The sequence below is a fragment of the Citrus clementina genome, unplaced genomic scaffold, assembly GCF_000493195.1.
Source record: "Citrus clementina cultivar Clemenules unplaced genomic scaffold, Citrus_clementina_v1.0 scaffold_8, whole genome shotgun sequence".
Taxonomy (NCBI): Eukaryota; Viridiplantae; Streptophyta; class Magnoliopsida; order Sapindales; family Rutaceae; genus Citrus; species Citrus x clementina.
In genome coordinates, this window is record NW_006262022.1 from 22,142,277 (window position 1) to 22,161,703 (window position 19,427).

At 34.5% G+C, this 19,427-nt stretch overlaps 3 protein-coding genes across 6 annotated transcripts; 2 read left to right on the top strand and 1 right to left on the bottom strand.

The window, feature by feature from the left end:
• Positions 1 to 2,442: 2,442 nt before the first annotated feature.
• Positions 2,443 to 8,381, bottom strand: LOC18034273 (serine/threonine-protein kinase GRIK2). 4 transcript variants are annotated; one of them, XM_006424531.2, is made up of 13 exons: positions 8,133 to 8,381; positions 7,674 to 7,884; positions 6,784 to 7,182; positions 6,259 to 6,333; positions 6,126 to 6,170; positions 5,840 to 5,914; positions 5,308 to 5,395; positions 5,081 to 5,205; positions 3,758 to 3,853; positions 3,500 to 3,566; positions 3,271 to 3,386; positions 3,055 to 3,133; positions 2,443 to 2,903 (listed from the first exon to the last, which is right to left on the bottom strand). In XM_006424531.2, exons 3-13 carry the CDS (start codon positions 7,108 to 7,110, stop codon positions 2,764 to 2,766), a joined length of 1,233 nt encoding a protein of 410 aa, XP_006424594.1. In that variant the 5' UTR covers positions 7,111 to 7,182; positions 7,674 to 7,884; positions 8,133 to 8,381; the 3' UTR covers positions 2,443 to 2,763. The 4 variants fall into 4 exon arrangements, with proteins under 4 accessions (XP_006424594.1, XP_024034795.1, XP_024034796.1 ...); XM_024179027.1 differs by having other exon boundaries at positions 6,784 to 7,884; positions 8,188 to 8,381; XM_024179028.1 differs by having other exon boundaries at positions 6,784 to 7,881.
• Positions 8,382 to 13,018: 4,637 nt separating this feature from the next.
• On the top strand, positions 13,019 to 16,090 carry LOC18033914 (probable pyridoxal 5'-phosphate synthase subunit PDX2). Its single transcript, XM_006424533.2, has 7 exons — positions 13,019 to 13,226; positions 13,375 to 13,502; positions 14,007 to 14,094; positions 14,247 to 14,320; positions 15,124 to 15,315; positions 15,445 to 15,542; positions 15,612 to 16,090. The coding sequence occupies exons 1-7, from the start codon at positions 13,175 to 13,177 to the stop codon at positions 15,757 to 15,759; spliced, it is 780 nt and encodes a 259-aa protein (XP_006424596.1). The 5' UTR covers positions 13,019 to 13,174; the 3' UTR covers positions 15,760 to 16,090.
• A 1,174-nt stretch (positions 16,091 to 17,264) lies between these two features.
• Positions 17,265 to 18,665, top strand: LOC18034161. Its single transcript, XM_006424534.2, has 2 exons — positions 17,265 to 17,759; positions 17,851 to 18,665. The coding sequence occupies exons 1-2, from the start codon at positions 17,306 to 17,308 to the stop codon at positions 18,567 to 18,569; spliced, it is 1,173 nt and encodes a 390-aa protein (XP_006424597.1). The 5' UTR covers positions 17,265 to 17,305; the 3' UTR covers positions 18,570 to 18,665.
• The last annotated feature ends 762 nt before the right edge of the window (positions 18,666 to 19,427 follow it).

The window sequence follows — 19,427 nt, forward strand, 5'->3', positions numbered from 1 at the left end:
TATAAAGCTCGAGTGGTTAAGCTGCTTGGGTAGCGCCCACAAAAGTATTGTAGGGGCTGAATTTTTTTTTTAATTATGAAAATAATTGTGTGAAGATAGTCTTCTCCCTCTTAATAATAGGGTGTCAAAATCTAAGCTTTTATCTTAGTAATTGTCTGATTATAAATATATAAATAAATAATCTCATATCATATGAGTTGTAATCATGGGCATTAGTCCATTATAATAAAAAAGTGTATATTTTTATTTATTTATAAATTAAAGCAACATTAGTTCTAAATTATACTTTATAGGTAACAGAGATTACCTTTTTTTATCCTAATAATTTATACTTTTATCAGTTATCCCCTTTCAGATTTTGTAATATTCTCTTTGCAGATGTCACCGCGGCTAAAAATAATTTTTTATGTGAAAACTTTGATGTGGATGGGTTATAAAAAATATCTCATACTATTTTTTAAAACATCAAAAAATTATTTTAAAAAAATTGAAATAAAATAATCATGACATCTTCCTCCTTTAAATAACTTGATAAGATGAAAGTCTTTTTGGTACTCATCAAGAAGATTAATACTTTAATCATCACTAATATACTAAAGCTTCAAATAGTGGCACATGATCTATCGAAAAAAAAAACCCATTGATAATTTAATAAGTATTGGCACCAATCTTTTTTTTCTTGCCAATATCTTATTAGAAACACTCCATTTCGAAATGTATTTATTTATTCCTAAGCTCTTATTGATTAGATGTTAATTACATCCACGTGTTGACGAGATGTGTAAATTTAACCCATCCCTTTCAAATGAAAAAGGGGTTATTCGAAAAATCAAATTAGCTATGCCTTTATGAAGAGCACTAAACAATGTTCTATTCTTTTTATGCGTTAAAGGATGTATTAACAAACGAATTGAATAATATTGTAGTTGAAAAACTTGCAAAGAGAATCTAATACTTTTCATCTTTTTTGTATGTGGAGCCATGTGAAGAATTAACAGCTCTTATTGTGCCATTTGTCAAGCTCCCATGCTTTGTACCTTGCCTAATGTTCTGGATTAGTCCATTTCAAGATAATTTCTTTTGACTTTATGATCTCCCAAAGTTAACTTGATCTCACTGTCATTTACCTAAATGTAATCATAATAGTCAACAAGAGTGTCGACATTTCAATTCATATACAAGAACATAAAGTAAACTATACTGAGTTAGCACCTGCTCAAGATAATAATTTTCAAGCCTAATAAGACATGGCTTAAAGTGACCCATTTGAAGCCGAGTTCAAAAATACACTCCAAATAATCTTGCAACGTGAATCTCTTAAAACTGAAAAAATCCATGTGATCCCATTTAGATAAAGTGATTTAATACATGTTAATGGGACATTCACATTAGCGGCATATTTTGGGATGTTGGGACAGAAATTAAATCTGATTAAAAAACTAAGATGATACCTTCTACTTTTGGGGTGAAACCAGACCGGCGTGGCTGGATAAGTCTCACATTCTGTGCAGCACTGTCAGAAAATCCAAGTGGGGGTTAATTTGTTTCTGACAGAAGCTGTATGGGCGCCCCAATATTGCAACACAGTCACAGTAATCGCCTGCCAGCCTATAGCTTTTACGGATTCTTCTGTTTTGTACTGTACTTAATTAATTACCACGCGTTTAAAAAATTAAACGGAAGCATAATAATTGTTTCAAATTTGGGAGTCCTAACAAGTTGGAAATTGTCAGAAACACTACTTACTACAGATGTTTTAACTCAGGAGACTGAGAAGACGTTAAATGCAACCAAGAACCTCAACATCCACAACCACATCCACTCAGAATCACAAAATTCACCAACAAGTTGAAGTTGTTTTGCTTGAATTGGATTGGATGAGTGGAGTCCCCTAGAGAATGTCTTTCTTGACATAACAGAATGATGGTTTTATTTTATCAGCAACCTTTTTTGAGTTGCTTTACTAAATCTTTAAGTAAGGCCATTATTGGGAAAAAGTTTCAATGAAGCAGGACCCCACCATTGAAAGCTCCTCAACAAAGCACTACATTTAAAGGGGATGATGATGGCTGTGGGAATTGTTATGTACTTTCTTTTTGGTATGGTGAGGTAAAGTGATGATTTGAGAAGTGGGTTCTCTCTGTTCATTGTCCCATGCATGGGTGAACTCACCTAAGTCAAGGTGATGACACTTGGAGAGGACCGATTCGACGCCGCCCCTGGCCCCGCCATCTGCCGTTTTATCTTCTGCCACTTACTTTTCAAAGGCCCTTCTGGAAAACTTTAGTTTCCAAATGGAAGCATTCCAAGTTCGAACAATACACAGGCGCTTTTAGGCACCTACAAACACTTCTTAGGAGCGCCCACGAGTCAGCGAGGTCACAACTACCAAGCCTTCATCATAACAGAAGTTTCATAAATATTGAAAAAAGCAACAGGCAGTTGACATACAAAGAGAGCACGATTGTGTTCCTCATTCAAAAGCTCAAACTCAGAATTTATCGTCAGTAGGAATACCATTATAACAAATAATCCGAAAAATTCTTCAGTCTGAATGCAGAATTTACAAGCTAATATCGCTCTACCTTTTGCGCATGCTGGTACATCACACCTCTTGTATTCTGGAAAATTTCGCATAATACTGTCTTAGCCACCATCTCTCCCTTGCTTGCCACTCACATGATAACTTTAAAAATAATAATTTAAAAAAACCCTAGATTTTACACTGTACACAGAGAAATTCAAACTAAGAAAACAATCTAGTTAGTTAGAATCCTGTGTGGTATTATCCCTGCGCAATCTGTCACGCTTGCACCAACATAAATACTGAGGGATTGGCCCATTGTCTCCAAGAACCCACGTGTGCTTGGCTACATCGTTTAAAGTCAACCTCCGAGTTGGGTCTGCAAATGACAAATTTTGTGATTTCTTTCTTCAGTAGAGAATCCAAAGAGTAAAAACTAAAAACAAAGCAGCGTAAAAAATGAATGATAAGAATAGATGGGCAGTTAATTAATTCTGAATGACGTTAGTTAACAATGGATTTTCACTGGCCTTTGCAAAGAAGTCCTTCTAGTAAATTCCTTAGCTCTGGGTTCATAGCATCCGGGAATACTAAAGAGTTGTTAACGATCTGTAGAAGAGGGAACGGAGATCATAATTTAGATCTCTTTGAAATGCTTTGAAATGATGAACTGAAAGAGTAGTAAACAAACAGTTGAATCGCAGAAGGAAATGAAAAATAAAATATTCAAAAAGCATTTTGACCACCTTGTCATATGTATCCTGCAGTGTTTCACCGAGAAATGGATATTGTCCTATTATCATGTAGTACAAAGTAACTCCCACCGCCCATGTGTCAGCAGCTTTGCCACCGTATGTTAGACCTGTTGATCATAAAGGAAATTCACACAAAGTTATAATATTATATATCCTGTATGTTGTTTATTATTGATTTCTATTGCAGCATAGTCAAATCCTTTAGGGACGGAATCCTAACCTAGACAGCACTCAGGAGCAGTGAAAACTGGAGTTCCAGGAGACCTACGAAGAACATCATTATCATCCTGCAAACCAAAATTGCATGTTTTAATATGATAAGATTCCACAAGCAAAATATATATCTTTGGGTAAGGCAATAAGATCATTCCTCACTCCCAAAGCTTGTCATTCAATTTTTTTTTTTTTTTAACCCTCAAATTACTATTGAAGCAATTAATCATAGTTAGGGGATCAAGGGTAAAGATGGATTCATCACCTCAAAAACTTGGCTGACACTAAAATCTCCAATCTTCACTGTACCACTCGGCGCAACTAACAGATTATCGGGTTTTATGTCTCCATGCACTACATTCTGTTCTTACAAAGGAAAGACAAGGAATTAATCACAAAACCCGCTTCACTATCGATAGCAAGAAAGGAGGAAGTCTGCATATAAAAGAAAATGGACATGAATGCTACCTAAGATCACAGTTATTTCTGTTACAGAAGCATGTGCATGCAAAGATGCAAAACGCTAAAAGATGCTGGGGTTGGAAAATCTACCAGAAGGGTAGGCATCTACTACTCAGCACAGACATAAATAAACTTGTTTAAATACAAACAAGATATCACGCATTAAGCATTCCCGACCCCTATCAAAAATAAGCACAGAATAATCTAACTTCACGGGATTCTGCATCATCTAGCTATGTCAAGAATGATATTCCATTTCATTAAGATGACAAGGTGGTTTAAGTTTAGGATAAGAAAACGTGATCGGTGATTGAAAAACATGCAGCCACCACTTCAGTCATTATATACCAAAAAGCGAAGGCCCCGGAAAACTTGACTAAAACATATCTCTCTTGTGACAAGAATCGCACAGCACGTAAGGTGGCAACTGGTTTCTAAACCATCTCTGGTCTTTTTTCTACTTAGAAAACCTCTACCACAATGCCTATCCAGAGGTGTGGTGATAATCAGAATAAGCTCAGGCAAGGTCAGATTATAGCTCTATTGGTATCAAATGAACTGCAATTAGCTTGGAATCACTAGTTAACTATACTAATCATTAAACACTTCCCAGAAAAATTAAAATGCATAGTATTGGACAAAGAACATACGTCAAATAAAGCAATTTCTTGAATATTCTGACAGCCATCCAATATATAGATACCATACATATAGGTCACAGAAGTACAAGCCAGCCATCACCATATCAAGCAAGGTTGATACAAAAGATAGTTAATGAACCACTAATTACATTAGTTTTTCTTATATAATGTCCTTTCAAGCTCTCTTCTTAAGAGGAAAATCTATTGCTTCTTAAATCTAATATCTTAAAGTAAGTGTCTGATGAAATGTGAATATGTGATATGTAAGTCCATACTTGTGAGCATACATGAACCATCAAGGTGATAAACAGCTAAATGACAGAAAAATCCTTTTTCCTTCTACATAATATCACATATCTGTCCAATAAAAACATCCTAAAATGGACAGGATGGGTTCTACCATATCGATGTACAAATGTATAATCAGACTTCACACACACGTTCATAATATAATGGAGCACAATAGCAGGCTTTTGAAATCATACATGTCCATGCAGGTACATCAACCCAGATACTATGTCCCGCAAATACTTTCTAGCCATACTCTCTCCAATGGCCCCTGGTTGACCAAACCCATCATTGTCCCATTTTCCTTCCACATATTCAAGAACTGGAGGGAAGAAAATTTGAAAAAGTTCCAGTCAAGCACATAATAGAATTACCTATATAATGACTTCAATAGGGAGAAGAGAAAGAAAAAGGAAATAAATACCCATGTAGAAGTGATCTGAGTTTGGGTCATCAATCACCTCAATCAGATTAACTATATTTGGATGTTGCAACATTTTCATGATTAGAACCTGCAAGGGAAAGGCATCTGACATTACATCTACCATAAAGATGCAAAGGAGTAACAAACTATAGCAACTAGCACAAATTAAGCACTTGTAATACAATTAGCCAAGTATTAGCCTGTCAAACTGTCATTTTTGAACTAAATAAAGGAAAATAAGAGCATCCACAACCAGACACTGTGACTTTCAGAACCATATATCATAAGAAAATCAAACATAGGCAACAAAAAATAAAGAATAACATGAAGGTATGAACCCTCCATAATGTGCACAAAGAAGCCTTTCTCTAGAGTGGTTGCAGTAATAAACCAAAGTATAATACTTGTGATCAGAAACAAGCTAGAGCATTTCCTCAAATAGCAAATATAAATAGTCCAAATCATAATTGTGCAGTGAGTTTCAAAAGAACTAGTCAGCAGAATCTGAAAATAGAAGAGAATGAGCAGATACCTCACGACGAACATCAGTCATAGCCGTCTCTGAAGGGGCAACTCGCAGCTTTGACAAATGAGACTTATGAAAAGCCTGTAGATCAAATTAATAACACATGTAAGCAGGAGTTTTAAGGACATTTTTTTCCCCTCTTGGAGGAGGACTTTTCAAGCCTGTAACCCACCATACTGATATGACATTTAATTCCTGACCTAACATATTTACGTCAAAGTGACTCCTTCGCTGTTACCAATGACTTTACCCAAAACATGAATGTGTCTGCATCAAGACAGAAAAATAATACCTTAATTGCATAATGCTTTCCATCTAAGGAGCTTCGATAAAGGACCTGTCGTAGAAGCAAATAAAAAGGCTCAAATAAAAGAATCAATTCCTCAAACAACCAATAGGACATTGTCTTAAAAAATGAAGCTTACCACTTTCCCATAGCTACCGGCACCAATCTTACGTACATGTACATACTCATTGATCATCTTAGTCCCATTTTCATCCTGGAAAATGCAATGTCCGTCATATACAACACCTTACAGTTATACTACAACAGAGAATACCCAATATGGAAAATCATACATGTAAGACTAAATAATTGCATACAAGTACCTAGACATGTATGTGGCACATATGACCTTATTCAGTAAATTCATCTGTACACTTCAATTTCATGCAGTAAGGAAAAATCATCAATTAAGCAACAGTTAATGAGATAACACGAAACACTCTGTAAACAGCTTATATCTGTTGTTTGGCTATCACACGCTAAATACAAATGTCTAGTGAGAATGTATAATAAAGGACAGCTAAAAGACGTAACAGCAGCATGCCACAAGCGTGGACATCAGCTTATTGCATTTCCAATTTAATTAATGAAAAGCAAAAAAATGACTTAGCTTGAAAGCTGATGAGTTACAAAAGTCTCATATTCATCTTATCATCATTCTCACCTCTGATCGAATGAGTTTATTAGATTCCTTAACTGGAAATTGCCTGCAAATCAGTCCATTCAGTTCTCTTTCCCTAAAAATCTCTTCAGATCGTTTGGCATGGTTCTGCATCTCACCACCATCTCCATCTGCTGTATTAGTAGCCTCGCCGTTGTATGAATTATCATCATCATCATCATCTATATCATCTCCTAACAAAAAGTCGCGGGAAATCCGATAATTCAACCCAGTTATGGGCCTCAACGCTTGTTTGGGTTTTCTTCTGGTGAAACCGAAACAACTACAACAGCCCATATCTCTTATCCAAGAACAAGTCTTCCTAAACATGAAAAACCTTGAAAACCTCAAAGCAGTTATTAAAACTCTCAGCGAGTGAAAAAAGAAAAATGATCCCAAAACCTGCAAAGTGGAAAAACCCTTATCTCAACAACAAATCAAGTTAATAACCTGCCATAAACAGAAATAGCCACTTAAACTCAATTAAGAAACAATTTACCTGCTTCACAGAACTGATATCACTCAATCAATGTCAAACAATACTCATGTGAGTGTCATGGAATTTATATTATTTTCACCCTTTAGGACACATAAGCAAGAAAACAAAAAAGGGTCGGAACCAGTCCAGCTAACACTCAATTTCTCAAGTGTGATGATACACAATACACATAAGACACACTATATTATTGAAACCAATCCCAAATCCCACCCAAAAATAAAAAAACTAAAAACATAAAAGAATATGAAGATTGTTATTCGATTGACCAATCCTCAAACTGGGTGTTTGGGTGCTTCAACTTTCTTCGTATTAAGAACGAACAAATAGATTACATACCTCATAATCAAAATGACCCACATACTTAGAAAAGATCAAAAGGAAAATGAAATCAAACCTGATCAAAAGAGAGGGCTTTTATGCCCAAATCAGCTTTGCTATTCAAGTGGATGCCACTCCGCCAAATGAAAGAAACTGCTTATGATATTAAAACTATTTCGATTGAGACACAACATCGCTATAACTCCACTTTATAATACACAATGTAAGCCTCAATGTTCACCACCACCAGCAGCACCACCTAGCTTCTTCAATAATACGTTGACCTTCTAAAATTAAAAAAAAAAAAATTAACGTCACAAATGAACATCAAAATAAAACTACGATATAAATAAGTACCAAGGTTTAATTTTTAGCTATTTTTTTCTCAAAAGAAGACGAAAACTAGCGTGTTCTTTCAAACGACATCAACCACGAATAATATTTACAGATACATACAAAAATTAAATTTTTTATACATCACGTCGGACATATATTAAATATAAAAATAATAATATTTCGATTCTTGAAGCCGTACCTATGATTTAGTTTAATGTAACTCGCAATTTCAAAAGAGAAAAAAAAAAAAAAACCTAATCATTTCAGACGACGACCAAACCGCTAGATTCGAATTCAATCTCGAAACAGCATAATAATTTTGGCAAAAATCCGAATTTGAAAAAACCTAAATTGGATCGAATCTGAAGTGAAATTTGAAAACTGAAAAACTTGACGATGAGGAGATTTGAGAATTTTTATTTATTTAATGTAGGTTTGAAATTTCGATTGTTAGATATAAATAAATATGATTATAAATTTATTAGAATCTGCAACTTTCGAAGGACAAATATGGAAAAATAGATTTTCAAAGAGAAGGCGGATGCCGAGGAATCTGTAAAGCGGCGATACTGGAAACAACGTGGGACCGGTTTTGCCACGTTGTGGACCTCTGGTGGTGTTTACGTAATTATGCGGGTGTTAAAATTTTATACGATTTTAAAATTATTTTAAAATGGAAATTATATTCCATTCCTAATGAGAGCAACAAACTTATAAAATGCAAAATGTTTATTTATTATTTAACATCTACGTCGATTTTATCTCAAGCAATGGACCGATTTATCTATTAAACATAAAATTTCATACTAGACTCTATTTTTAATCATTTCATCCGTCAAAAAATGTTAAAATATTAGACCCATAAAAAAGGATTTGGCATATATTAAAACAAAAAGAAATGCTCAATTAATATGTATATCCTATTTGTTTCTAAAATTTGTCATTGAAAAAATATAAAGAAATGTTTTTTTTTTTATCTACCTTTACTACTCCAACAATCAATGCAAAACTTTTTTGTGAATCAACAAGAAAAAAAATGAAAATTATTGAGAAAAACATCCACGATAATGAAGCAAATTTTGAAATAATTAATAAACAAATAAAATTAAGATTAATTTTGTTTCTGACTGTCTAAAAATCACTTTCTAAACTACTATCAATCAATAAATGAATGCAACCACTTTAAAGTGGTAAATCACATTTTTTTTTCTCACATATGGATTGGATTTCAAGTTCTCAATTCTACAATGGAGAATAATTTTACCAATTATTTAGATGTAAATAGACAATATTAGAATTTCACGATAACAAAACAATCTAGATAGGATTCCAACAAATTTCTTATAAAGGAAGGACACCCAAACAAGTATAGGTTTTGATCAAAATTGACTTTAAAGTATAAAATCATGCTGTGTATCTTCAAATTTAATTTTTAATAATTATTTGTAAAATATTTAAGTTAGGGGTGGGACTATTTACACTCTAAATATTACTCTGAACACTCTAAAATTATGTACACTCATTTAAAAATTTATAAAAAATAAGTTTTACTTTGTGCACCCTTTAAAATACCTAAAAAATCCATACTAATTAAATCATTCAATTAATTTGTAAATAAATCATTTTGACATAATTTGAGTTTCTTAGAATCGTTTCTTTTCTACCTCCGTATATTAATTAATGTGTCATGGTTAATTTAATTTGACTTGCAAAATTCCTTCCCGTTGTTTAATTGCTTACGTGAAGAGGTACACCATCGACTTCTACTAAGGATTTTTTTTTTTTGCTTTTTTGAGGCATTGGATTTATTTTCCTTTATAATACTTTTTTGAGGCATTGGATTTATCTTGCAACTTTTCAGCTGGAGAGCTTGTTCGTCTCATTTTCATTTCCTTGAATCACGAGATAGTTAAAAAAAATTAAAAAAAAAATCTTTAATACAAGTTTAGTCATTACTAAGAATTATATATTATTATATCGGTTACGACAAATAATTTATTTGTCCTTATTGATTATTTATGTGATGGGTATATATTTATAATAAATTATTTTATTTAAATATATTTAAAATAATAATTAGAGTGAAAATATTCCAACCTTACGTTAGAAAGTATTATTTCAAGTAGGACAATGCTCGAGCGGTTATTAGAAGAGCAACCACGCTTCGACAGTTGGTAGTTAGTTGTTGGCCAATGGCCCGCTTGAAGTACGACCATAATTATGTAAATTAGAAAAATGAAATGAAATGAGAAATTGTTACTTAAAAGAGGGAATAAAAATTGGGCATATGATCATCAAAACCGAAATCACGAACAAAAAGAATTGGATTCTTTGGAGCACGAAACTTCCTGTGATAGCTGCTGCTTCTTCCTTGCACGATTATTGATTTGTAACCATTCAAAATGGGAATCAGAATTGAGAAGGTGCCCGAGCCAGCGTGTGCCTTTTGCTGTGAAGGGTACGTACGTGAAATGCAAATGATAATGACTCATTCTTTATTTTTATTTTTTGTCTTAATCACGAGGTATCTTGGAGAAGGCCCCAACCGTAGGAGGTACCTTTAATCCCGCACCACAGCTCAAATTATAAGTCCCTGCTCGAACCGGGAGACACATGTTCTCCCAACAAAAGCGACTTTCCTACGACTCGAACTGAAGAGCAGACTCAGTCAAACTACTTAAAAAAACTCTATTATCAGTAGAACCAACACTTTGTTAGTAATGACTCATCCCTCGTTTTCTTTGGCACCGGCCAGAAGAGTTACGTCTGACGTCGATGCGTTGTCCTTTTATTGTTAATACAGTGAGTGGTACATGCTTGATAATTGATATATTCGACACGCTCACAACTAAATAACACAATCTTATAACAAGTCCTGTGGTGTTTTTTGTTTTTTTTTTTCTTTCTTTTTCAAAAGGTTTGATTTAGGTGCCCGTACAGGAAACGTCACAGTTACTATATTTAGTGCTGAATTGTCAAATTCATGATATAATGACATGGCCAAGTGGTGATATTTGAAAATTTCGCATTTTTTGTTAATTATTATAGGTTTAAGGCTTTAAGTAGTGATAAGTTTGCCGGATTAAGTACATGGTAACTCTAATGGGATCATTTACATGAGATTACAAGAAGAATTATAGATAATAATTTGTAACTCAGTGGTTATCATCACCTCATTGTTAAGGTCAAAAATCTAATTTGTTATCTTTTTATATATATACACGCGCGCGTGTGTGTAATTTTAATAATTTAACATTTGCCCTTATATTTATATCCTCTTTTTACATTTTGATATCGTAAAAATTATACCTTTTATAAATTATTCTCCATTCTTTTGACCCATACTCAAGTATTAATACTTTAATTCTTTATATTTGAACGTTTGGATTGAAACGCCATATTTTTCTCCCTCTCCTTGTATTATAGATTATAATTTTTTCATTACTTTTAAGAGTAAATGTAAATCTCTCAATTTTTTTTTTTTTTCAGAATAAGTATGTTTGTTGAGTTTCAAACGATCTATATTACAATTCTCGAATAACTTACGAAATTATTAAGGTTTACCTTGAGACAAAGTCCCTAATGGTAAAATATATAAATACGTGCCAAATTTCAATACTTCATAAGGACAATTGCGTTTACAACAGAGAGCCAATATGCCAGTCGATTTCAACATTTTCGAAGCGTAACGCCACAAATGTTCTCATTAAACGATGACGTCTAAGGCCCCATAATACATATAGATATTTGAAAGTCCATTGATTTTTAAAAGGATGTCTGTTGGTGGTTGGGACAGGTTGACTTTTGAATGAATGGACCCTTCATGTAGATTTGTCATTGGATTGTTGTTGTTTTTTTTTTTTTTTAATTTGCAGATAAATAAAACGTGTTTATCAAAGGAATGGAGATAATTGTAATAAAGTAAGAGATTAAGCATCACCAAGGGTGAAAATCGACCCAACAAAATATCTGCAAACGGGGAAGCATGCAAGTGGAAACATTTTTTGTGGAATTTGAAAACGAGTGGCGAAAACGAAAAGTGCAGCAAATTGAGTTTTTCTTAATCAAAACAAAAGGCTTTATATTGGGTGGCTTTCATTCAAGTTTCAACCCACGCAGTGTTTTAAATACTCTGATGGTCAAGATGGGCCGCCTTGTCTTTCACTAAATTAGAAAAAGGTCATGGGCTTGGATTCTATGGGTCTCAATTTAATATTGGAAACCGTTAGCCTGCAAAGGCCGGCTGCCAGTTCACTATTTTCATAATAGTTAGCAATTCATAGACAGCATAATTTTATGATATTTATTATTTTTTGAATGTATTTTTATTCATATTTATTATAAATTAAATAAATTATATGAATAAAAATTAAAATAAAAAATAAGTACTAAAGTAAGAAATATACGTTTGATGTGAATAAAAAAATTATTAATAAGATTTTTTTTTTGTATTTTTTATAATTTTTAAATTTTTTAAAAAATAAATATTTATTTTATACACTCAATATAAAATATCAAACAAATGGCTTATTTATTCTCTTTTTTTTCTTTTATTTTTTTTATGCCAAAAGGGTTTTTTTGATATCATGAAAACATCAAGGGTAATGGTATTATGAGAGAAAATGGCAATCTCCAGCTTACAAATTATTTAACAGTTTTTTTTTTCCAATATCTGGACAGATGATGGCGTTGTTTTACTTCTTGTCACATGATAATTAGTTATTGAATCCTTTTACCTTTCATCTAAGTGGTGAATTTATATTACTGCAACATTAATTTTATATTCTAGTTTGGTTAGTGTAAGTTAGTACTACAGGTCATAAGTATACCATTTCTGATCATTACAATAAAGTTCACTCTCTGACAATGCCAAGTAAATAAATACCGAGACAAAAAAAGGGGGCAAGTATTTACCCAAAAAAGTTTAGAAACAACCCCCGCAGCAGCCGTTGGGTTGGTTGGCTACCAAACCATTGAGCTGTTTGAATGCGTATGACAAGTTTGATTTTTTTCCTTTTTTTTTTTTTTTTTTGGTTTTTTTCCCCAATTTAATAATGATACTCTCCAAAAAGCGCAAAGGTGATGTCACGAATGTCGCAGGCCACAGGAAACGAGAGGCCCGAGGTGTTTCGGCATCTCACGGCTCTCTTGGTTTATTAGTTAAGTTTCATTTTCATTGGCGTGCGCACACAAACAGGGCCCTGACCAAGCGAAGCAAAACAAAGCGCTCATTTCCTGACCATGGTTGTTGGCGTTCTCGCGCTGCAGGGATCTTTTAACGAACACATCGCAGGCATTCTCTCTTTGCTTACGCATCATTACTCTTACACCGCCACTTATATTTTCCTTTGTTAATATCGTTATTTCTTAAACTGGGCTGCTTTTTATTTTGTAAAAAAACTCCAGCAAAATTTGATTTATTTTTTACTTTGATTAAGCAGCTCTTAAGAGGCTAGGAGTGAAGGGAGTGGAAATAAGGAAGCCAGATCAGCTTCAGAATGTGAGCTCTCTCATCATTCCTGGTGGTGAGAGCACCACTATGGCCAGGCTTGCTGAGTATCACAATCTGGTAAAACTCTCTCTGTCTCTCTCGCGCGCTTGTCTGTGTTTGGTGTTATTGTTGTTACTGTTTTTTGTTTACGTGTACAATAGAATATATTTTGTTTTGTTTGGATGAGGACAGGACAGGGGGTCAAGGGGTGTATAATTTTGGAAGTTATGAATCTTGATGGAAATGGGCTGTTGAAATAATTTAACTAAGGTTGTGAATTGACTAACTAGTTGCTACTGAAAGAGACTTAGGGTATGTTATTTTAACTTTTAAAAGACAACAGCTGAAGTGTTTGGCAATCATCCACTTTTGCTTAACATTTAATGTTTACTAACTACTCGTCCACTTATACTTGATTGCAATGAATAATTTTGTTGGACTCACTCTAGCTGTTTGTATGGCATGTCTGTTTATATTGATTATGAAAAAGAAAAAAGGAGAAATGCCAAGGACATAAGAGTTCTAAGAAGGAAGCCGAAGGTAGTTTATTGATATATTTGTTTTCTTTTCACACATGGACAGTTTCCGGCACTGCGAGAGTTTGTTAAAATGGGAAAGCCTGTGTGGGGGACCTGTGCAGGTCTTATCTTCTTGGCGAACAAAGCAGTTGGTGGGTTGGTTTTTTTTTTTTTTCATTCTTTGTTTCTTATCTTTGATTTTGATTTTGCTAGGCCATTGGAACACGAATTTACCAATTTTTTTGGGTTGATTTACCTTAATTAAATTAATATTCTAAAAATTTGAGTGGCATGATTTTTCCAGGACAGAAATTAGGAGGACAAGAACTTGTTGGAGGGCTTGATTGCACAGTTCATAGAAATTTCTTTGGCAGTCAGGTAAGATTTCAAAATTGTCATCTGTTCTCTTGAATAGGTTGTAGATACTGTATACCAAGATGGTAAAAGCATGTCATTAAATGTTGTAAGTGTATTCCATGTTGCCTCGGCATGCCACACGTGCCATCATCAAATGTTGTAAGGGGGTGTAAAAATGTGGATAGAAATTATGATGTTGATGTAATCTGGATCAGGATTCATTGTAGACTGCAGAGCTCTTTGTTTCAAATATGATTTCAAGTTGCAAAGCTGTTAACCAGATTGAGGCAATCTGTTAAAAAAGGGATGCCATTCTCCGATTTATGATTGGATAAGTTACAGGATCCAATGGAATTTTGTAATTTCAATTTTCATATTCATAGTGGTGATTTCAGTTGTGTCTGTGCTCATTCATGCTGACAGTCTTGTAATTCGATGAACATCCAAGAATATTCTTTCAGAGTATGGTGGAACATTAATCCAGAAGAACTTGTTAGAATCAAAATTTGAACATCATGAATTGCTTATGCTGCGTTCAGCAGCACAAATTTAGATTTGCAGAATTGAGTATGCTAATGTATAAACTTTCTAGAAGAAGATTATCCCCAAATACGTTAGATTCCACTTCTAAGGCTAACTACCTCATGCTTCCAAACAAATACACATGTCGGAAGTGTTTTGCAGAGGGTTTGAACATTTACTTTTATTTTTATATTTTTATCTTTTTCTGCAGTATGTTTTTATTTCACAAAACACAGAATACTGAGTTTCTATGAGTAGCGGTTTGTTTCTTATGCTACTAATAAAATCATTTTGTTTTTCAGATTCAAAGCTTTGAGGCAGAGTTGTCTGTGCCAGCGCTTGCTTCTCAGGAGGGTGGTCCTGAGACATTTCGTGGAGTTTTCATCCGCGCTCCTGCAGTCCTTGATGTGGGGCCGGATGTTGATGTGCTGGCTGATTATCCTGTACCATCAAACAAGGTCTTGTATTCGAGTTCTACTGTTGAAATACAAGAGGTTTGCCTTAAGCCCTTCTAGTTTTGTGATTTATTTGCCAGCAGTGGTTTAATGGCACTGATAATTCACCATAATGTCTTGTTGGTGTCACTTTTTACAATTTATTTATTGTATCATTGGGTATCTCAGGAGAATGCTATGCCTGAAAAGAAAGTAATTGTTGCTGTAAGGCAAGGGAATTTGCTTGGGACTGCCTTCCATCCTGAATTGACAGCTGATACTCGATGGTATATAATCTTTTAAGTGGCTTTTATTCTTATGATTCCATTTGAGTAAAAGGAAAGTTTCTTGTGCAGGCATAGTTACTTTTTGAAAATGATGAGCGAGGTTGGGGAAGGGACATCAAGTGGTGGCAAAGGGACCTCAAGCGGCATTGTTGTGGTTGGAGGAGATAATCTAGGGTTCAACCAACAACCTAAGATAGATCTTCCTATATTTCAGTAGTGGCAGTGAGACAGCTATTAGTTATTCTTGATCACATTTTCTTTAAATCTTCTTTTCTTTTACCCTATAGTTAGCTTCTACATATGTTGACGTTCAAAATTTTTTGAAAGGGTAATTTTCATCATCAAAAGGTTCTTCTCAGGCCATTGTTAAGACAGATACTTAGTCCTGCAGCCAATGCTGTGTGTATATATATGATGTTAACATTTCAATATTTGAAAAAAGCAATTAAGTGGTTCATTTGCCGTTGTTTGGTTGATTGGTTCCGTCCAAAGGCAACGTACCGGGGATATGCGTATGTGTGTGCGTTTGATATGCATTTCATTTGCAATTTGAGTATTCTTGTTGAGGCTGTATGATATTTAACTCTTTTTCCGTTTTTCCTCTTTAATTTATTATTGACGCATTTGCTAAAATATGTGGCATGATTGAATTGGTCGGCAGATTCCCACATACATGCAAGCAACGCCATAACAATTGTTGCTTATGAAATGAACAGTACTTCGATGCCGCCCTGAAGAATTTCGTACTTCGTAATAAACATGCATCCATTAAATAAATTAAAGCTTCTCTCAAATGTCAACAAGGGATCTTTAACCAATAACCACAGCAATTATAAATGCATATATAAATGGGTAAATAATTTTAATAATGATTTATTTATTATTATGGGATCCAAGGACGAAGGCAAAATAAACAAGCCTTCACATGATTACGGCGTAAAAAAAGAAAACGTTGGCAAAGGGTGTGGTGTGGAGAGAATTAATAACACAATTTTATATAAGGTGTAGCTGATTGGGATCCATGCTTGAAGGGCATGCAAAGCAAAGGCTTCACAGCCTGGCCATTTCCTGCAATTTCGGGTGTCTTTATATGCAGGTGACGACTTCTTGCTTCATTGATGCTTTTATTGATTTACTTGCGGCTTGCTACTCAATAAGAGCATTTTCTTCAATTTATGGAAACAAATAAGAAATTAATAGTGGGTCAGAAATCTACGTTTTGCTGGCGTTTGCAATCTTTTGAAATTCGGACAAAGAGTTACTGCTTCAGATTTTAATAAAAGAAAAGTACTTTAACTGTAGATTCACTTTAAATAATGTTTGAACTTTGAACTCTAACACCTACTGCCCTTACATTTCTTTTAACCAAATTTTGATATTCTTGTATATGCTTCCCCAAGGAACTCTTAAAAGTGGTATTAGATCCCAATAGATTGTTTCATACATATATATATAGATATATATATATTCCAGCTTTACAGCTATTTGGTATAAATTCACAAGCTAAATTGGTCGATTTGAATACCAGTCAATAGATTTCCTCTCAAATGTATAATCCCATGATGAAGCAAAGATGTATTATCCCATGATGAAGCAAAGACGTACCAAAAATTAAGGCTGACTCAAAGGACTTGAATTACTCCTCAAATTCTGTATAAATGTTTCAGTTCCATGCTTGTCATCTCAGCACTTGTGAATTTGTTGGCATTTGACTATCAATAATTGGATAAGATACACAAACATTTGCATTTTAGTCAATAGAGATGGCCAGTAGAAAGTCATATATTTTGGTGGCGTTCTTTGTTTTTTTAATGGGCACAGAAGCTGTTCTTGCTGCAAACAACGGTAATAACAGCAATGGAAATGGCAACAACGATGGCAATGGGAACAAAGGTGATGACAACGGAAATGGGCACAATGGCAAGGGCAATGGAAATGCCAACAAGGGTGATGACAGTAGAAAAGGAAACAAAGACAAGGGCAATGGAAAAGGAAACAAAAGGGGAAAGGATGATGATCCTCATACAACAGATTATGATGTGCTTACACCATTGCCTTCTGGACAGGAAAGACATTTTTGCAAAGGTAAAGGATCAGCTTGCTACTTCAAGACTCTTGTGTGTCCAGCTGAGTGTCCTGGGAAAAAGCCTAAGAAGAACAAGAGGAACAAGGGATGCTTTGTCAACTGTGGCAGCAAATGTGAAGCTACTTGCAAGTGTAAGCATATATAAGTCATCTTGATTCTTTTCATTTAAGTTTTAGACATGACATGCTCTTTTGACATATCAAATTTTATGTTATTGGGCAGGGAGGAAACCAAACTGTGATGGATATGGCTCTCTGTGTTATGATCCTCGCTTTGTTGGTGGAGATGGTGTGATGTTCTATTTCCATGGAGCTAAGGGAGGAAACTTTGCAATTGTCTCAGACGATAACCTCCAAATCAATGCTCATTTCATTGGTACCAGACCTGAAGGAAGGACTCGCGACTACACGTGGGTGCAAGCCCTTGCTGTCATGTTTGATACACACGCTCTCGTCATTGCAGCAAACAGAGTCTCGCATTGGGATGATAATGTTGATGCTCTCTCAATAAGATGGAACGGCAAAGCCATTGACATCCCTACTGATGGTGATGCAGAATGGAAGACTAATGCTGATGAAAGACAAGTGCTGGTTGAAAGAACCGATGATACCAACAATGTGAGAGTTAAAGTTGCTGGCCTGGTGGAATTGCACATAAAGGTTAGGCCCATCGGTAAAGAAGAGAACAAGGTTCATAACTATCAGTTACCAGATGATGATGCTTTTGCTCATTTGGAGACTCAGTTCAAATTCACCAATTTGAGTGATCTTGTTGAAGGAGTTCTGGGCAAAACTTACAGGCCAGACTATGTTAGCCCTGTGAAGAGAGGGGTGCCAATGCCGATGATGGGCGGTGAAGACAAGTACCAAACTCCATCACTCTATTCTCCTCACTGCAAGGCTTGCAGATTCCAAAGGCCATCTGGGTTTACATCAATCTAAGAATAAAGTACGCGTTTCAAGCGGTGGTAATTACAAGAAAAATAAATGAAACTGTTCTTTTTGTATTGTAAAATCAAAGAGGTACCTAAATGAATGTATCAGAATGTCTTGTTTCCATTTTATACAATTTATTTAATAAACAAATAAGGGCCACTTAAAGTTGTCCCTTTACATTATTTTCTAATAAATTCCGTACTTGTGAGTTCAAGATCCGGGAAATCAGGATGTATACGTGTATAGCAATCAGTTTCATCCAAAAGACCAGCCGAAAAGAAAGGCTGATAATATCATCAGCCATTCATGCTAACTAGTGTCAAAATCACCCAACACTTTGTGATAGATTTTTATTTTATTTTGACAAGTGTTTTCAAGAAGTACATTTTACAGCATTAATTTCAAAACTAGTTTGGGTGCAAAAACCATGTTAGCTGGTGAAGGGATGTGGAAATGTCACTGATATAATTGAATCGGTCGCATTTGCAACTTCAATGTAAGTTTCGAATTCTTATAAATTAGTAAACTCCAAAGCTTTCTCACATCCCCAAGAATAAAGAAACTGCGGTGTAATGAAGATTACAAAACAAGATCGAATATAAAAAGTTATACATGATTCTTCCACAACCGTTGGATGATGAAAATCTAACGGTTGTAGAATAACATAATAGATAATTTTATATTTTCACAACCGTTAGATGACAATCTAACGGCTGTGGAAGAATCGTGTATCTTACATCATAATATACGATAACAATCTCCAAAAAAGATTATTCCTAGATGCGTGAGTTTTATTTTTTATTTTAATACACGTTATTAAGTCGTGCAATTTAATAGAGTTAATTTTTAATACACTATAAAATC

What these genes read in the sequence shown, in the direction of transcription:
- LOC18034161 (XM_006424534.2), top strand. Translation starts at nt 17,306, where the DNA reads ATGGCCAGTAGAAAGTCATATATTTTGGTGGCGTTCTTTGTTTTTTTA. An exon ending in ATGTGAAGCTACTTGCAAGT is followed by an intron (nt 17,760 to 17,850) that starts GTAAGCATATAT and finishes GTTATTGGGCAG; the next exon opens with GGAGGAAACCAAACTGTGAT.
- LOC18034273 (XM_024179027.1), bottom strand. Translation starts at nt 7,110, where the DNA reads ATGTTTAGGAAGACTTGTTCTTGGATAAGAGATATGGGCTGTTGTAGT. An exon ending in TGACTGATGTTCGTCGTGAG is followed by an intron (nt 5,396 to 5,839) that starts GTATCTGCTCAT and finishes TTTCCCTTGCAG; the next exon opens with GTTCTAATCATGAAAATGTT. An exon ending in TGCTCCTGAGTGCTGTCTAG is followed by an intron (nt 3,387 to 3,499) that starts GTTAGGATTCCG and finishes TATGATCAACAG; the next exon opens with GTCTAACATACGGTGGCAAA.
- LOC18033914 (XM_006424533.2), top strand. Translation starts at nt 13,175, where the DNA reads ATGGTTGTTGGCGTTCTCGCGCTGCAGGGATCTTTTAACGAACACATC. An exon ending in GAAATTTCTTTGGCAGTCAG is followed by an intron (nt 14,321 to 15,123) that starts GTAAGATTTCAA and finishes TTTGTTTTTCAG; the next exon opens with ATTCAAAGCTTTGAGGCAGA. An exon ending in CTACTGTTGAAATACAAGAG is followed by an intron (nt 15,316 to 15,444) that starts GTTTGCCTTAAG and finishes TGGGTATCTCAG; the next exon opens with GAGAATGCTATGCCTGAAAA.